Source organism: Protopterus annectens, chromosome 13.part0 (assembly GCF_019279795.1).
Source record: "Protopterus annectens isolate FY-2018-M chromosome 13.part0, PAN1.0, whole genome shotgun sequence".
Classification (NCBI taxonomy): domain Eukaryota; kingdom Metazoa; phylum Chordata; order Ceratodontiformes; family Protopteridae; genus Protopterus; species Protopterus annectens.
Window position 1 is genome coordinate 847547163 of NC_056747.1, and position 21081 is coordinate 847568243.

The window sequence follows — 21081 nt, forward strand, 5'->3', positions numbered from 1 at the left end:
TTCTTCGTGTCTCTATATCTTATAATGTAAACACGTCTTCTTATCTCACTTTGCATTTGTATTATGCTCTGTTTTGTAATGAACTGCTAAACTACTGTGACATCTTTGTATACAATGTGTTTAATTGTAATGTCTGCCTTATGGCTACCCACTGAACAAATAAATAAAATCAATAAAGCAAGAGACGCTCACTGCAGTACAATACCTTGTCCATCGTTATAAATCTCAATTGCCCAGAGATGTCTGGGATTATCTTATACTCTAAAATGTACCAGAATTTTTTCTGTTTTGGAGAAGTCTTGGCTTTTTTTTCTAATAAGAATGGGACATTTGTTGGCATTCTGAGCATGCTGCTTGCTTCAAGCTTAATTTTCAAACTTATTCTTGATTGGTTGTGACTTTTAAGTGTAGTTTTTCAATTGTACTACATAGCAGGATCTTCTGCTCTATTTAGCTGGACTGCTTTCTGCTGTATCTCCTGCTGCACACAGCTAGGGCTGGATCTAGCACAAGATGACCTCAGCAGCTGCTTAGGGCCCGGTGTTGGCTGGGGTGCCCATAGCTATAAGAAAAAAAAAAACAGGTATGGATCCCCATTACCCACTCCACTTGGCTGCTTTGAAAAAAATGATACTTCACACTGCTCTGGATGCCAGTTAAAACAGATTATTTTGACAACTGTCATCCAGGGCAGTGTGAAGTGTGGCAATTAGCAGACAAGCAGACTTACCAAAATAGCCCTTTTCATGTTGCATCTGAGCAGAAGTACAAAACAACTAAAAAGTATGAGTTTTCTTTTTTATAAATGTAAAATAATGGATTGGTCTAACAGCTGCACAGTTTGTTTACTGTGGCAAAATGCAATATGCTTTTTTTGCTTTCAGTATAAGTGAAACAGTAAGCAGTTTAATAAAATATGGTTCAGAATTATGTTAGCCTCCAGAATATCTCAAAATAACTGACAAACTCTCTCCAAAACCAAATTTCCCATCTGAAATCCTTATTTCCTGATTGCCAGGAAAGATTCTTTACAGATGCCAACCCAACTCATATGATGTAAACACTGAAAAATAAATATACTTAAATATAAAATACTTCATGAACACATATTATTTCTATTTTCAAGCCTGCAAAATGCCTTATTTCTTATTTGGAATACAGGTTTGAAACTAGCAGACTCATTTATTCCCAAACTACTGAATGCTCCTAACCATAATTACCACTGTTTTCTTACAAAACAACACATTATTTTAATTTATTCTCTATCTCATGTGTTTATGGGTGCATTTTATTTTGGCTATACCTATTCTGCATCCTTGTACATGCTGTTGTGAGTGAAGTGTGAGGATGTCATACTTGTTCAAGCAAGTGATATCATCCTTCAGGCAACCATGTCCTGCCCCTCCAGGAAAATGCAGATGCTCTGGTAAGATGCAAGGAAAAGTGATTCAAGAATTAGTAATAGCACTAAGAAGTCAGATCATATTTTTGTGAAGCTGGTAGCCAGCAACATTCTTACAAAGCATGAAAACAGAACTAATGAGTACATTTGTGCTTGCCTCTTTTTATGTGCACTTGTGTGTGTAAATGTGCATCATTCTTTGTATCTTTCATATTCCCTGTCATTCATGTCAACTAGGAATGTTAATGTTTTAAAACTGCAAGCCCCACACAGTTATAATTTTTTCTGGGAGAGGTTCCATCGTGCAAATGAGATCTATTAAAAATAATTGGCCAGACTAGAACTTTATTGCTAGCAATCAAAATTTAAAAAAAATATCCATGTCCTATTTTATTAAAATAGTAAATGATATAACTGACAAACTATGAGCTCTGATTTGTCATTTTATGCATTAAATACTGAGGTCGAGCATCATATCAGTTCTACACATCTTTTAAATTAAAATTACATTTTAATCATTGTAATGAAGCACTTCTGGGTCTAGGCCATGGCAGCAGTTCCTGAAGAGCAGATATAGGCACATCTAAATAAGTACAGGGGTAAACTTATCCAAAGACACAGCTCCAGTATTTCAAGGTGTAGGATATCCTTTCCACAATCATTTTGTCAGGTTCTGTATCACCTTAATCTATAAAATTAGCTACAGAGTTACAGTAGTACAAATATCTTACTCCTCAGGATTTCATCCTTTTTGTTTAAACTACCTGTTTTGAAAACATGTAAAATTGTAAAACAGCAAGAAAGGTACCTGAGTTCATAAAGTCATGCCAGGGAGTGCAAGGTTCATCCAATCAGGGACACACTAATAGAGCACACCAGGAGTTTATCTGAATAAAGGTATGATTTTATTCTAAATGATGTACTGGATTTTTTAAATTTGAACGCATTTTATTTTAAATAATGTGCTGGATTGCTTTTTTCTTCTAAATTTGAATAACACTCAGCCTATTGCGTCTTATTGCTTGATTAACAGATGTTCTCAACTAAAATGTCACTTCATTTCTAGCAGTTCTCTAGAAAGAATTCTAGGATTGGATGGTGAGTTATAACAGACAGCATGGCTACACTTTTCAGCTTACATGTTGATAGCAAAATAGGTTCTTGCAATCCAAGTATGTATGCCCTGGATATGCATCAAAGCCAATTTCTTAATTCACGTTATTCATTGTTATAAAAATGCCATACCAAATAAAAAATCTGTTATTTGTCAACAAAATATGGTGTTATTGGATATAATGCAAATGACATTACATTTTTCCAGCCCAAATTACTCTAAACAGTTCAATAAAAGTATCTGGAGGTGGCCTTCCAACAACATATAAAGCTGTACAAATGCACTTTCACTGGGGCACGAGTGATGTTAAGGAGATTGGATCAGAACATACAATAGATGGTGAACGGTATCCAATGGAGGTAAGTAAGCCTATCAGTATGTATGTATTTAATAATTTATTTATTTGTTATCTACTAAAATGCAATGAATATACATGTGATAGATAACAAAGCCATGCTTATTTGCATCTCTTTATATCCATCTGCTAGAAGTGGAGATGGAAAGGTATGGTTAGTCAATAACAGACTAAAAACCATCTGTAAAGTGGAACACCTTGCACCATACCTCTCATTTACTATAATTTAGGTATAGTGCTATGATTTTGGCCCTTAAATGTAACCTTGTTCCTCTTAGATTTATGACATTCCTCATTAACTCAGACTTGTTTATGTGTGCATCATTTACTAAACACATACATGAAGCCTGTACAAGCATATAAACACTTTCTGTTCTTTAAAATAAAAAAGTGCTCCTCTTTCTGATGCTCTGTTATGATTTTTAAAGCTCAGTGTTATAAATGTTAATTCTTGGAGGCTCATAGAGATGCCTTGCAGCCAGCACAGTAAATTACCCCAGCATATTCAGACAATGCACATTCCCACATGTCTGGTCTTACTGTACTGTTGAAGCACTTTCTTGTGCTAATTATGTTTTTCATGACTGTATATAACATCATTTCCATGTGGTTAGAAATCCAATATGTACACTGAGGCTGGATTCTGCCATTTCATTTATGTAGTAGATTATTTGTTCTCACAGTGTTCCTGATGAATTTGATCAATTAATTCTGAATGTTTACATTAGTGAACCCCAAAAGAAAATCTGTAATTTAGCGCAATATCATTTTTTTCTGTGAAAAATAGCAAAAAAGTGAAAAACACAATTTGTTTCTTACAGCTCCACATTGTTCATATTAAGGAAAATTTTGCTGATTTAAACGAGGCTATAAAAGAAGCAGATGGCATCGCAGTACTAGGATTTCTTTACAATGTAAGTATGCAAACTGGATGCGTGGTTTTAAAACACATTACATAATCTTTGTATTTTTTTCCTGTTAAGATACTGCAGTATGTTGTATTAGATTATAGTTGAGAAAATAACTCTAATGCCAGCAAGAAGAACTTTGTGCCACTTAACTATAGAAATATGCAGAAATTCTATTCAATTTTGTATGATTGTTTTCTTTTTCTGGTATTGTCTTCATTCGTCCAAAATATTTGATTTTCATTTTAGCATTAATTTATATGATAAAATTGTGTGCATGAAAAATTGTTGTACGCACAAAGTGTGAACAGTCAAAAAGTTATTAAGTAAATGCCAGGCTGGTCCCATGACATAAAGGGAAGAAGCCCTAATTCATTTCCAGGTAACTCTTGTTCAGCTGGTGATAGGGGTACTGGATAGAATAGGTGCAAGAGGATGGAAATACACATCTGATACCAATCCCCACATCCTGTGGGAATTTACCGATATCCAAATTAAGGTTAAACAATGTCTTCACTGACCACCTTAACCATAGGTAGCATACCCAGTGCTTTTGTGGAATAAAAGTCAGCATACCTGAGACTTTGAACCCACTGCTGAAGGGTTCAAAATAGTTATGTCTTAAGGAAGATCAGGAAGGTCTACGAAGAATTACTCCTGGACATGAAGAAATCCACCACTATAGAACGTCTTCTTCATATTTATTATAATGCTTATTTCCTAAGCAGTTATACATAATATGAAGTGAAGTAACCCATCAAATACACTAAGCAGACAACATATTATAAAAAGAATGCAAAGTTACTCAACATATCAAAGTGTACTGTCAAAATTATTACTAGAAATGAAGACAACTCAAATCATATAATAAAATCAGTACATATAATGGTGTTCCAAATGTCTAATAAATGAACAAGATAAATCAAATAAGCTGCAATTTAAATTATATACAGTCTGTTGCTAATAATCTCAATGTCCCTAATTCAGATTAAAATAACTAATATCCCAAACGTCCCTAAACTGGCAATATAAGTAAACCTAGCTCACCCAAGTGAAAAATGAAGACTGAAGCAAACCAGACACAGAATCAGAACAAAATGTCCAAATAGAATCAATGTCTATAGACAAAATTCAAATGCTTCAATAACATGAAACATCTAGTTAGAACAATAAACATCCCATAAAGCAATCTTCATGATGCATCTGTGAACACCTCCGGACATCTACTAAAGGTATCTAGATAGAGATAAAATCAACTACATAAGGTTATGGCTGAAAACCTGGTTCACCAGGACTCTAACCTCCAGCAGCTGATCATATACAAAAAGCTCAACAGCAGAACAAACTGCAAGAAGCCATCAAAATCACTTGCAAAACACCAAGAAACCAACAGCACTCCAACGAGCTCAGCTAAAGAAGCTCCCAATTTTGTTAGGCAGTCAAACAATCAAATGGTCCAATGATAATGGAAAATAAAGGAGTGTGTGTAATCAAATAATGTAAATGCAGTAATAAAACTGTGTGCATAGGCAGACATTTACTGTTATCATTGGATATACACAAAGTCATTACAGATTTGTAGGAGAGGGGTTGCCTGGGCAGAAATGATCAAACTACTGCTGCATGGTATTGTCACATTGGGACCCTGATGAATCATAAAAAATGTTTCTGAGCAAAATCCTGGACCTCTTACAAGGCATGCTCAGGTACAGCCTCCAAAGAAGATTCCAAAATCTACCTGTCAGGAAGGTCTGGTTCTAGAAGAACAATTATTACAATTAAATTTGGATAGCAGGAATACTTATCATAGACTGAATGTTCTTCAGCAATTAACGGCACCACTTGATGCATACAAAGCTTGAATCTAGCATTATATCGCATGTCCACACCAGCCCTATCAAAAATATATATTTAACATATGGACATACAAGGCCATGTCCAACCCAGAATTAATGGACATGCTCCACCTAAAAAAAAAAATCAGAGAGCCTCACGCTCTAGAGATACAAACTTCACCACAATGATAAATAGGACATGGAGGGATAGATTCCTGTCCCAGAGACTCCCCATGCTTTGGAACAGGATTCCAATATACATCAGGCAGAGCCCCTCACTAACACTCTTCAAGAGAAACCTTGATGGGTGGATGGGAAACAGACAATTTACCCCGGGGATCACTGCAGTGGCTCTGCTGGACAGTGGCACAGGGAACTAATGGCTCTGCTGGACAGAAGCACTAGGAACTAATCTAAGGGGGTGGCGAAAGCCAACACATTCTGGCTAGGCTTATAAATGCCTTGGGCATATAGTCTAGTACTTAACTATCACCTATGAACCTATATAACTCCTTATAGTAGTATGACTGTCTATATACATAGAGCTGCCTAACATCTCTCTCACTCTCTTGCATCAACACTCATCTGTCTCCGTACACATCTGTGTGTAACTAATTAAATTAAAAAATGTATGAGGACAGGCAGTATGAAAAATGTACATACCAGCATATGCAAGTGGTAGTCTTCCATTATGTTTGGGTTTTTACTAGCCATAAATAGTTCTGAACTGGTTCTAATTGAACACTTAGGCTGTTTAAGTTCTTGCACATTACCTAACATTAACTGATATTCCCTACAATATACAATGGGCAGCAACAGCAAGCAAAGCTGAAATCAGGGGAATTTTAATAAAGAAAGTGTCATACTATAAAAAATATTAAAAGATAAAGAGACCAGAATTAAAGATAAAATAAACAAAATAGAAGACTCAATCCAAAAAACCCCGAGCTCGTTACTAGAAGAACAAAGGAATAATTTACAAAAATACTTAAATATTATGCACCCAGAACAATTCTTCTTCTCAGAAATGAAAACCCTAGCAAAGTATTCTGATTGTGCACAAACTCCATCAAAATTATTGGCAAGGTTAATTAATGTAAACAACAAGGCCCCTGTGATAATAGAAATCGAATTCCGTGGGAATACATATAATACTAATCAAACAATTATTAAAACTTTCGAAGATTTATACTCAAACTTGTATGGCCCACAAAAAATAAAAACTACTGATTTAGAGAGGTACCTCTTCTTAGGGAACTTAATCTTCCCAAAGATTAGTCAAGCTCAAATGGACTCACTTCGAGCGCCCATCTCACAACAAGAAATCCTTTCAGTAATAAACAGCCTGAAAACAAGTAAAGCTCCTGGACCAGATGGCTATATAGTAAAATTCTATAAATCCTTGGGGCAAAAGATATCAAAACTCTTATTAAAAATCTATAATTACATAAGAGAATATAGCATTACAGATTTATATGTAAATAACTCAAAGACAATTTTTATACCTAAAGGCAAGTCTGTTCTTAAAAACCCTGGAAATTATAGACCAATTTCTCTCATAAATCTAGGCATCAAAGTTTTAGCTGCAATACTTACAAACAGATTTAGAAAAAGTATTACCTAACGTAATATCACCTTGACAGTCAGGATTTATGAATGAAAGACAGACATGTGACAACATGTTAACTTTAGATACAATGATCTTATTATCTAAACAATATAAAAACCTTCCCCGGGATTCATGAAGCTTTGCGCCCACCGTGCGGCGTGAAGATGACGCAGTAGCGCCAAATGCATATTAATGAAGGCAAGCTGCCACCACAGCCACGTGCATAGGAAATGAGCGCGAGTGCATAGGGCGTGTCGAAGTGCCACACAGAGGCGTGGAAATGTCAGCTGTCGACGTGCAACCTAAAATGCTTGCATATAACAATTTGCAAGCAATAGTAATCACATCTGTCAGTGTCCATGGATATTGAAACGTATGTAATACATGCAAGACAGTTCCTGAGAACACAAAATGAAGAAGCAAACACAAATGCATGGTAGGGAATAATGGGTCCCTATACCGCGAACAAATGACATTGAAAACCGTGTGCCCGTAGTCCAACCCAGTGTAGATAGTTATACCAAGTGGAAGTGAAACGCATCATATGTTAGCGCGCCGCCAATAGGTACGTCCAGCCCAATGGTCAGGGTCACCAGCTGACCCATATTGTGAAGGAGGGTACACAGCTGGACAGATGTGTCCATAACAAAAAACACGATAAATGTAAATATCTAGTGACCGTATGACCAAATTATATCCTACAACGCATGTAATAGTCACATACAATAGGTATGTCTGTATTTCACATACCAAATGTGACAGGAAATAGAAATAAGTATGTAAACGAAAAAGAAGGAGCATATAAACTGCTACAACAATAAGGCAACATGTAGGCTGAAAGGAACAGTATTATCCATACTGTTGACTGTGGGTACCTGTTGTCCAGTACATTCGGATATGTGTCCGGAATATATCCCATCCTGGACATAGGAAAAGGTGGCATCCTACCAATGATTAGAACAGTCGGCCAAAATCCGCACATCAGCGGTCCAAGCTGAACTTGTCAGGATGTGTCACAGTTGAACAGGTATTACCCGGGTATACCAACCATGTCATGAAAGTTAAGTATGGGCATGTACCTATGTGCATGAGGTATAGCATGTGGAAAGTCAAACATGGCAGGGTAGTCCACACAACCATATAGGTACCTGACATATGTAGGGTATGCAATGTGTTACCTTGACCGTGTCATGGGCCAACAACCAAAGCAGTGATGGATGGAGTGTCAGGAATATGTGTGTGTGGGGGGATGGGTAATGGTATAATCCTCCAAGGCGACACTGTGTCTTATGCAGAATAGGTGAACCAGAGGTGTATGAGGGAGCAGCAGGTGAAGCAGAAAGAAACACAAAAACATGTATACACATCTGCAATACAACCAGACAGGCCATACTGTAGAACACAATCCCACAAACATATGAATATTAAAATGTGCAATACAAATGTACAGACATGTCACCAGCACATACCCACAGATTGGTCCTGATGGAACTGGCCATATCAAATGCAACACACCTGGATGCATAATGGACTACTCAGCATCCCCTCCACAGCACACAACCCGCTCCCATACCTGAACGTCCACCAAATCCAGCTATACTTAGCCTACTAGTTTGGTGCAGCCACATCTACACATAGTGACCATTACGCATATGTAGTAGGTACTGTCACCCTAGGCAGTTTCAGGATTGCAAACTATGTACCCCTTGCATGTAAAACCCCCAGCACATTTTCGTAATGCCAGAAGAATGTTCGGTATTTGTCTTGTTTTGCTCTTGATCTTGCTAAATTTTTGGGATATCCCTCATGGGATAAGTAACCTGTGTAAACATTAGAATGGGTATGAAGACATGATGTCCAGTCCTGTAGATATCTGGACACAAGTTGGAATGTGCAGTAGTGGTGCACGAGACTGTCCAGCCCTAGATGGTCATGCAGAACCTACTACCCAGGATCAAACACCTGCCCGTGACGCACGTGTCCCGACACGAATAAGCGAGAGAATGTATTGCACACATTCGCATAGTGGCACATGGTATAAGGGTGATGAAGGCACTGACGTAAACAGGATACCCCCTGATCCACTGTGTGAGGGACAATTAATATGTGTTTGTCACACCAATCCAAAATAGGATATATAAATAAATAAATTATGAAATTCCACGACAACTGCTAAATAAATTGAATAATAATAAATAGAATGAAACAGCTAGTCTAATTACAATCGACAATGAACCTGATTCTAAATTGGAATGTACAACACATAGGCAATGTGGTTTCTCTATATACAATTATAGCGATATGGAGATTAGTGACATTCACTTTCAGTTATTCACTAAAGGTATTAAATTTGTACCTAATTTTAGATTAGACATTGCCCAAGTTATGATCAGTGTTAAGTTATTTCTGAGAAAGTTGAACCTGGAAATGTATTTTCATGGAAATGGGGATGTTCAATCAGCAGGGGAGACTTTGGAAACTTGGAAATTGAGAAGGAAAAGTACCTTTATCCCACCACCCTTAGCTGAATTGGTAGCACTTGAAAAGTTTTTAGGTTTTGAATTTAGGAGAATTTGTGGAGAAAAAAACAAATTAAGTGATAATTTAACCAGTCAAGAAAGATTGTTGCTTAAATAAATTAGATCTTCCAATATTAGAAGTATGAGGCCTGATAAGGGTGGTGGCATGGTCCTTATGAATAAAATAGATTATTTTACATCCATGATGGAAATTCTTGATGATGAAAGTACGTAATCTACAATTTAGGCCCATAGTGGCTGCCAGGGGTTCTAAAACGGAGCCCCTGGCAGCATTTATTGATGAACTGGCTAAACCTGCCTTGGGTGAAGTGGCACATATCCTGAGAGATTCATGGCATTGCCTTGAAAGATTAAAGGAGGTTAAGAACAGCTTTAATTCATTTGGATTCTTAACGATTGATATAGTTAATCTTTTTTCTGTTATTCCCCATTCTAAAGGGCTGGAGATGTTTTACAACAGTTTGAATATGAGTTCATCTGTTGACAAGAGTAAATTGAATTTTTTGCATGACTTGATGGAAATTGTTTTAAACAATAATTTTATAAAATTTGAAGGTGAAATTTTTAAGCAATGTTCTGGTGTTGCAATGGGGGCAAAATGTGCCCCAGTCTTTGCTAACTTGGTGTTACTAGCATGGGAAAGGACTTTTGTATTCTCATCTAGATTTTTTAAAAATATTGTGCTTTACAATAGGTCTTTAGATGATTTACTTATATTATGGGAAGGTGATGAGAAGGAAGCAGTTGAGTTTGTTGATTATCTTATCACTACTAATTTTTTGAAGTTCACTTATGTATGGAACAAGAATAGTGTAAACTTCTTGGACATTACAGTTTTGAAACACAATGATGGATTTACTAGCACAATTTATAGGAAAGAAAGTTATTCAAATTCCCTTTTGCACTTCATGAGTTGCCACCCATTTCATCAGAAAAAGGGGGTGGCAAAGGGGACAGATGGTTAGGATCTCCAGACTTGTAAGTGACGATATAATTTTTAGGCAAGAAATTTATAAATTTATTGGTATGTTACTTGATAGGGGCTATCCACTCAAATTGTTGTTAAGTATTAAAAAAGAAGTTTATAGGAAAAGGCGTTCAATATATTCTCCTATTATTAAGGGTGAACTAGTGATTGTAAGTGACGTTAATAATAAAACAAGCTCGACTGATGATACAAAATCTGGAGGACCTTGCTTTATACTTAAGTTTAATGAAAAAGCACCTGAAATGTGTACAACCCTGGGGAAAGCTTGGGATTATTTTTTGAATGAGGAGTCTAAGAAAGTGGTAGGGGCTAAGCCCAGGATTGTGTTTAGTAGAGGTGAAAATTTGAAATCTATTCTAGAAAAGGGTACAACACACAATAAGTCACGAATGGTTAAGTGTGGTATGTGCAGGTGTTGCAGATTCATAGCTGAAGGTGCTTATATTTGTATTAAAGAATTTGGACACACTTTAGCATGTCCAGGCATTTGTAACTGCAACACTAAGCACCTTGTTTATGTGGCGTCCTGTATGTCCTGCGAGGCTTTCTACGTGGGTATGACCACACGTAGATTAAGGGATAGAATTATAGAGCATGTTAGAGCTATCAAGAACAAAGATGAACACAATGCCTTATATTTACATAGTTGTAACTGTCAAAAATTTAAAAAGTTTTTATTTTTTGTTATTGATAGGGTATATACTGACCAGGGTGGTGATCTCAGCAACAAAGTGGCCCTGCGTGAAGTAGAGTGGCAATTAAGACTCAATGCTTTGACACCCTGGGTTAAATGATTACATTTCCCTCAAGCCAGTACTGAAGCAAAGATCATATTTTATATAATTATTAGTTTATTTCAAGGATGTTTGGATTGTGTATATAAATATAAATATATATACATTTTTATTTATGATTCACATTAAATATGTAGTTTTTAACTTGGTAATTCTATAAAACATAATATACAAAATAGAAAATGTATACAATATGTGGATGGGTTTGAAATTGTTCAAACAGGCTCATTGGTAATTTATAATTTATTGTGATGTCACTTATTCTTTTTGATATAAAAGAATTGTATGTCAGTTGGTTTAAATGACTCTGATGATGCCATTTTATGGCGAAAGCGCTAAGTCATTTGGATTCGAATAAATTCACTCCTTGTGGTCCTGACTTCACTTGGTGTGCTTTATTTAGCAGTTGTCATGGAATTTCATAATTTAACAATTAATATGTGTGTAGGTGTGACCTGACCAACAATGATACAATGCCAAATGTCCTGTGATTGTAGGAAATAACTATGTACCATACTGCATGTAACAGTTGCCTAAAGCGGTCACGTCAGGATAGAATAAATGTAATTCGTACAAGAAACAGGCAAACAACAAAAGTGCCAAAGGTATAAGGCTCACAGCTAGGAAACAAATGAATGTTCTAAACCTGCACTGACCGTGGCTATGTGTTGGCCAAAACAATCTGGTGTCCCCAGTAGGGTTACCATCTGTCCCACTTTGCGAGGGACAGTCCCTCTTTGGACAGTTGTGTCCTGACAAAATACATTAGAAATGGCAAATGTCCTGAGATTGTAGGACATAATTATATCCCATATGTTATGTAATAGTTGCATAAAATAATTATTTCCATATCTAAAATACCTAAATGTTACAAGAAACAGAATAATCAACTAAACTGCTACAACAATAGGCTTTTATGTAGGCAAATAAGTAAAGTTCTATCCTTTGTACTGACCGTGGGTATGTGTCGACCTGTAAAATCTGATGTGTGTTCCGAAAATATCCTATCTTGGCCATTTGAAAAGGTGGCAATCCTAGTCCCCAGAATACATCCCAACCTATACATATGACAATGTCAATGCTACCAATGGTCAGAGCATTCGCACAATAACTGGCCAGCCTCTTAACCACTCACAAAGCCAGTGACCTTTGGAGGAAAGGTGTTGAATGAGAATGACTACCTACAACAATGAAGAGTAATAGACACATTTAACTGCAGAAAATTAGTAGTATTACGAATCTGTCAACACATTCCAAGTTAATAGTACTAATATGGTAGAAGTGTCCATGATTGTCCCTGAGTTGTCATAGCCTTGTCCCTGTAGAAACGAGTCCCTGAGTATCACAGAGGTCCGTACAGATAAGTACACCAACCAACTGTCACATCTGTTGACAGGACTATTGCATACCTGTAGTGAATTTATAACTGATGTCCAGAATAATATTCATTGTATCTATAAATGAATGAAATAGTCAAATGGGAAGGGAAACACATGGAACCCCCCCCCCCACCTGCATTATGTAGTGGAACCACTCCCCACCCTAAATTATGTAGCGCTGACCTAATAATGTGGCCAGAGGTGCCCAAACACCTGCAGCTGTAAACACAGGCAGAATGTTAAAATCTGGAATAACTCTGTCCATGTGCTACATCTGATCTTTGAACAGTGCCAGGGCAGCTCTAGTCACCAGCTGTCCGAGCCTAAACCCGGACCAGCCCATGAACATCCTGAAAATCAAACACACGTATGTGCGAGAATTATAAGCGTAGAAGTTCTGAATATCCTTGGAGTGAGTAGACATGCAGCACGGGTCCAGAGCAGTAGGAAACAGGGAATGTCCTAAGTGTAGTACTGCGGTTTTCCCAGTAGGAGTATGGATGCCTGCTGTGTAAGGGAAGTGGTGAGGCATATGTCAGAGTAGCTATGAACCATGGGTATACATATAAATGAGCCAGAACAACAATAGTGTAGTGATTACAGCATCAGCCCAACGTAAAGGCATTCCCGGTTCAAGTACGACTATAGCACATATTAATTGTGTAATGAATGCCTGTGTGCTATAAAGCCAACAGTTATACATGTAAAGGTGACCGCGTTCACATGGGTCCGTTAACCGGATTCCATCAAAGTGGTACTTTCATGAGGAATAGGGCACATGTAATCCCAAAGAAGTGCCTGTAAACATATGTAACTCAGAATAAGTAGATGCAAGTGCGCCTGCATGGGTGTACGCAGCTATTAGCATAGCAAATGTATGTTGTCTTGTACAGCTGTAACTTTTATATATATAGATAGATAGATGTGTGTATAGATAAATATCCACAGACATAATAGGAATATGCAATTATATATCTACATATTTATCTATATATACACACATATATAAATATATATATATATATATATATATATATATATATATATATATATATATATATATATATATATATATATATATATATATATATATATATATATATATATATATATATATATATATATATATATATATATATATATATATATATATATATATATGTAAGGAACATCGAAAGACGAAAGCAAACATAAGGGCTGTGAGGGGAATCCAGAGAAAGTAAGGAATTATAAAGTGCTCACAGCATATGTCACATAAAGCTGCACAAGTGTGAGTAGAGCACCGCTCTTCACACCAGAGGCAAGGTTAAACCAGTGGCCATAACATCGTTGAAGTGCTACGTCAACATTGTAAACAGACGGAATGTAGTACATGTTGCGACCACCTACACTTGTAACCCACAAATCGTTCGTAATCCATAACATCAGGAAAGGCACGTATGAGCAAATATGAATACATGGTGAGCCTGTGAATACACGAGGTGTTACAAAATGTGTGTAGGGTCCCAACGATCATGAGAGGGCAATGTGTAAAGGTGTGTCATGGCTGCGATATCAGGTGTATAATGGCTGTTATGCGTGGAAACTCAACACGGGTGTGCAGGAGAAACTATGGATATGCGATTATGGACACAGGAGTGCTAGGGTATGTTACGCCGGGTGCAATGGAGCGGCCCACGGAGGTCAGCTAGTACATAGGTGCAATTCCCAGATAGAGTGTCGTTTGTGTGGAGACATGTGTGAATGGGTGTATCATTGTCAGATGTTTTGCGTCAGGGCTGGCAGCCCGGCACGTAAAACCTATACGTCACCCATAAGCGGAACGGAGTTCTGCTGTGACAACTCCAAACCGGGAAAAGCAGAAAGACACAACTACATGAAGACAACAATATGTTGACGTACAGTCACAGTAACACAAACACTCATCCTATCAACAGTAATAACATGAATGTGCACAGAAACAAACACAGTAGCAGGAATAATAGGCTGCGCATATGAGTAATAGGTCGAATGACACTGTATCACATCCCAGTTAGCAGCGGCACCCCAGACATGAAAAACGTGTGACATCTGTCCGCTGTATAATGTGCAATATACTGATCACAAGTTCACCGGAGTGAAGTGTCGGTGTCATAATGACTAAGGCAATAGTATGCTGTTGAAGCAGAGGTAAAACCCAATACGCATGTGTAAGTGTCCATGTCTGGGAAATGTATAGGTTAATGGACACATAGATGTATATATAGATAAAACATATATATATACATATATCTATATTAATGTACATATTCATACAGATATATGTATATACACACAAGGATATACTATGGATATATATATATATATATATATATATATATATATATATAGATATATATACACAAACAACAGGTATTGATATATACACATACACACAAAATATATATGTCAGTGTAGATATACACATGTACATAAATAGGTTACTTCACAGCAATTAGGGGTAACATATTTACGGCCCGGGCATATGTGACTGGGAGGTCCAATAAATGGACGTTGTACCTCCCACATCACCCAGCTAGGCCGGACAGACATACAGACAGGCAATACAGATCAATACACTGACGCTGTCCAAAACACCGGTAGGAAAGTACCAGTGGGAGAGATCTGCAAGTTCTACACTTTAAACATGGATAATGGTGTCCCTTGCGGGACCCCAAAAATTCAGGGTACGTGTGAATCTGCTGACATTAATACAAGCGGGATGTAGGCATACATGGAACAGTAGGTTGTGCAAATGTGATAATACATGGGTTGACAAAACATACATGTGTCCCGAGATGGGGAAAGTGGGCAATGTGTAGGGGAGTGCTCATACCCCCCCAGCTGAGCTCACAGTAAGTATTTATCACAACTGCTGTAGAGGGGTGCCAGGTAGGTGGACCATGGGTATGCAATAATGGGCTTAAGTGTGCAGGTGCTGGTTGGCAGAGATGTAGTAGGCCCGCCCAGTGGAAGTCATTAATATTCCTATGTGGGCATAGCATACGCCTACACCTCCCAAACCTGAAGAGCACATCTACCGGATAGTTTGTAAACCATCGGGTAATACATAGAGACCTACACAGTGCCGTGTACCTGATTAGCATGGACGTCCATAGTTATGTATCAGAACGTAACAAAGTCCAACTAAACACTGCCAGAACTACTGATATTAGGTGACCAGGTGGTGGAATACAGGTAATGACAGATGACAAAATGTATGAGTCATAAACAACATGTACCTCGACAAACGTGAATGAATACATATGCTCTGTGACTGTGAATGTGTCTGGTTAATAGAACCAATCATCTAAATGTGTCCCACAGGGTATTATGCATTGTTCCTGATACAGTGTTCATTCACACTCATTGGTATGTGAGTTCTGCTACTGATGGAAAGTGCATAATTTGCTGACCACCTTAGGTAGATGATAGCATAATAGATGTGGTTCAACACCTGTACGCCTGCGAGGGACACACCCGTCTGGGCAGTTGTGTCCTGCAAAATGATAGTTATGGCACATGGCCTGTGAGTTCGGGAATGGAGGCTATATAGTGTGTGTAGTGGTGTCAGACATTAATATGTTGTATCAGAAACAGCTACATGTAATAGGAAACAGTATTATCAATTATAATGCTACATAAATAACCTTAACGTATGCAAACCGTGGAAGTCGTCCATTTACTACTGGTTGTGGGTATGTGTTGCCTTGACACATGTGATAGCTCTACATATAGGGTGTATAGGGCCGCCACCATTCTGAATGGCCAAAGTGGAACCTGCTCTGTAGAAATGTCAGACGTACCAGGGCAGAACATACCTACAGCCATGCATAGTACACAAATATACATATTGGCGCAAATCAAAACATAGTCTAGCAGCAGTAAAGTTTCTTATGCTACTACATATGACATATCGACGTGTCAGGTATACAAGACCTGTAACAAGCAACCAGTACAGACACGTACAACATGAGAATGTCCCCTAATCATGACAGTTGCAATGGCTAGAGTATTGTCCATACCTCTCAACTGTCCCTGAATTTCAGGTACGTCCCTGAGTTTGACTGAAAGTTTAACTCTGTCCCTCTTAATCCCTCCTAAAATTAGTGACTGTTGAAGGAAAGGTGGTGAATTACACTTACTGACTAATGACAATAAGTAAGAGTTATAAACTACTGTTACTTCAGAATATGTGTATTAAGTCATATGCTCTGAGTCTGTCAATGTTTCAAGTTAATAGCACTACTTTTGTAAAAGTGTCCATGATTTTGTCTTGACCTGTCCCTGATTCTGTAGAAATGTGTCCCCGATTGGTGGAGAGGTCTGGTATTGTCACATGAGATATGCCTAATGAGGGACTGTCCCATGCAAAGTGGGAAAGGTGTCACTCCTACAGTCTCCCCTCATGCAATCTGAAAAGTGGACAACGTGCAGTAGGTATGCGGTAGAATGACTCGGCGGACAGCTGCATTAACAAACTCAAGTCACTTGTCAGCATTGCAGAGTATCGGTTCCCATGTATCAGGCAGATGGGCGCAGATTGTATGAGGAACACGCATATAGTATGATTACATCACTGGACAGGCCGCCGAGTCCGTATAGTCAAACGCCTGCCGTCGCAAAATGGTTACACATACCCAATACTGTAGTCATGTAGTCCGATGTAATACGCATCACAAGGGATCGCACACACCCAGCGTGAGTGACAAATGTAAGCGGAAATGTCGGTGAGCGAGTGGCTGTAAGCGTGTTTGTCTACCAGTATGCCAGTATTGCGCTGTCAAAAAAATGTGGAGTCTAAATGTGTATAAGGTGCTGTGACCAGAGGTCAGCACTGCTTAACACTGTGCAAACCCACGCACAACTGCTCCCACCTGCTGGAATGTGCCTTACCCAGTCCGTATCCAAAGGCATCGGTCTGTCCGCAAACAAAGACCGCCCTATACACATGTTGGTAGCAGTACCCTGCGCACATAGCTCATGTGAATTAACAATAGACCATGGCATATGTACAGAAAATAGACCACACACACACCATACAGCGCAGTCATCCAACAGTATAGCAATGTACTGGCAGATATGTCTGGACCACTGATGTATGCATGCCTGGCTGTCCTATGTTTCAGTGTGTGAGCATGCCCAGTATGACTATTACGCATGTTGTCGACCGACATTACCGTCATACCGTCATGTGTGTGAGCATGCCAAGTATGGTCAGCTGTATCGCATGTGTCACATGTCGAGATAGTTAGTACTGTGTTGCTGACCCCTCCGTTCTACACAGACAGGTGTCATGCTGTGTCTGCAGGGTAGCTAATGGTCATGTGGCATTGACAATTGCTACATGTCTGCATAGCATGGGGGGGATCCAACCACAACCACAGTCCTACACAGCACTGTGGGTGGTGCACATGACTCTCACTTGTGTAGGTTCGATGGGGGGCACAGCCAACAGTTGTACACATCTGCCGCTACTGTACTGGTATGCCGGGTACTCCATGTCAGTGTGTGGACCTACCTAAAATGCTGGTTGGAGGGATACCAGTGTACGTCAGTTCCCAGCTTTAAATACCAGCACAGTGGTGTTGGACATCCTAGCTTACACAACCTACATCAAACTGCCTGGCCTGCTGTAGTCTGTGTGTGTTTTAGGGGGTTGGGATCATTCATTGGGCATATCCATAGGCCATCATATATCATTTGTCTGTATTGGTCCACATCTGTCCAGCTGCATGGAACGTGTGTGGGCTGCATGGACACACATGATGGTCAGCCCATAATCTGCAGTGGGTTAGGACACCCTGTGTACTACAGGCTACAATTGTGACCCCCGTATGTGCTACAGAGGTCATGGTGCCACTATGGATGTCTACTGTCTGCTGCCCTAACATTTGGCCACACAGTCACTTGTATGCTCGCATACATACCATAGCAATGGGTAAATACACATTCTAATACAACTGCCACTTGTTAGGTCAATAGACATACCCTGGGTGTGTTCCGGACTTGAGGACGGTGCTGGAGGGCTGCCTATGTCGGATGCACACAGTGCACCTCCTATACATGGCCGAGCACAGGTAGTGTCATGTTTGGAATCCATTGTACTGTGTGCGGGTCAGAGAGGGGAAATCCATGGGTACCTACTGTGTCAGTGCATATGCCTTGTGTTGCCTCTTTGCCAAGGGCAGGTCATACTGTGCATGGGCTTTCGCCGACTGCGCCCTGCTCAGGTAGTTCCTTCACCAAGTCACACTGTGCCTGTACAGGTCTTGGCAGTGGTGTTGGGCTGTGTGGCCCTGCCCCATGCTGTTTCTCCTGCAACTGTTACTGCAGGATAAGCTTGTGTAGCATAGCAAATACCATAACAACTTGTATGCATGTAGCTTGTGAAAACTGCAGAGCTCCAATGGATGTGTCCGGATACCAGAACTGTGAACTGAGCATCCCAAACACATGCACAAGTATATGTCTTGCCTGTGCATCCTTCTCAGTATGGTGTGAGTGTTCAGGTGTGTGTGCATTGCTGATGGGTGTCATCAGCTACGACACCAGTGTTTACCTAGCATCCCCCACTAGGAGACTGTAGGGGATGTCCATATTGGCACTGGTGTGCTACAGCTGTGTCAGAAGCCATATGTCAGACTCATCATAGCTTCCAGGGCAGACAGCACACACATTCAATCTCATGCCCTGGCCATCGCATATGGCCTAGCTGTTGGAGGGTATGCCCTTGCAGTGACTGTAGGCCCTACCCCACTCACCGGGTGGTGCTACGATGTGTATGTGTGTGCAGGCTATAGCACCCAGTACCCCAGGGTAGTCATCCATGTGGTTGAACAGAGGCATATTGCTGGTCTACTAATCACGTGTCTTGAGGACATGTACGTGCTCACTAGCATGTGTTGACATGGCGTCTGTGAACTGGTGCAATACTCTGGATGCAGATACCTGTGAGATACCCATGATATCCCCAGTTGTGCTGTGTGAGGTGCCTGTGGCTAGCACACCTAGGCCAACACATACCATGGTATCCACTGTGATGTGTTTCCCTCAGCCTGTTGGATGGGTCAGGTGTGGCAGGCACAGGTCAACAAGCTGCTGTAGGAGGTCAATGTCCACCCCATAGTGCTCCACCATCCCCAGCCCATGTAGCCCCTGGTAAGTCACCCTGGGTCTATAAAGTCTTATGTCACCCCAGTAAGGGTTGTTCGGCAGCATACACATCCTCACTACCCTAGCCTCCTGCACATGTTGGTATATGTTGCCTGCTGCAGCCCGTCTCATTTGATTGGACTGTGTCGTGAAATGTTCCCGCAGGTATACACCGGTGGTGTAGAGTGCGGACGAAACCTGTGTGTATGCTGCTTGCTCGTATTACTGTACTGTTCAGGTGCGGGCTGGCCATGTCATCTGCTGATTGTGCTGATCAACACCTGTTTGTGCAGCCTGTACACCCTGACTACCCCACCACTGCTGTCATCCCTCCCAATGTCACCAAGCAGGTATAGACACACCCCTATCTTAGGTGTGCTAAGGCAGGAGCACTCCCGAGGCACAGTTCTGCAATGTACTTACAGTATGCCTGACCCCCCCTCCCATGCTGTCAACTATATTCGAGACCTGCACCCGGCTGACTACACACATACACTCCAGGGACCAGCATCACACCCTGGTGATAAATGGGATACACTATTTTCAACCTCATCTGCATAGTATAGTCTTCTAATGAATAGTTATATGACCCATACCGAACCTCCAAATTAATAACCACTGCTCAGTGTCGATCAGATCCATACACAACTGGCAGCAGGTGCCTTACTATCATCATATTCGATGTCCCATGGTCTTCCCAGCAACAAAATAACCGGTGTCTACATGACTACAACCTGTGACCCTGCACACTACAGACAATGTGCATTACCACCACGCCATGGCAGATATACATAGATCCCAGGTGATCACGTACAAATCATCCGGCACAAACATTCAATAGAGCTGATGTCCCCAGACATATATGTTCACATCTATGTCCACCTCTGCATCTACATATATCATATATATTATTTGTATACATATATACATGGACATATATATATATATATATATATATATATATATATATATATATATATATAT

General features: G+C 39.6%; 1 protein-coding gene across 1 annotated transcript in view; it reads left to right on the top strand.

The window, feature by feature from the left end:
- Window positions 1–21081, top strand: part of LOC122787713 (carbonic anhydrase 4-like) — a 344635-nt gene that overhangs the window by 136200 nt on the left and 187354 nt on the right. Inside the window, exons 4-5 of the mRNA XM_044054571.1 lie at window positions 2724–2875; window positions 3693–3785. Coding sequence (XP_043910506.1) covers window positions 2724–2875; window positions 3693–3785 — 245 coding nt within the window. The remainder of the gene's footprint in view (window positions 1–2723; window positions 2876–3692; window positions 3786–21081) is intronic.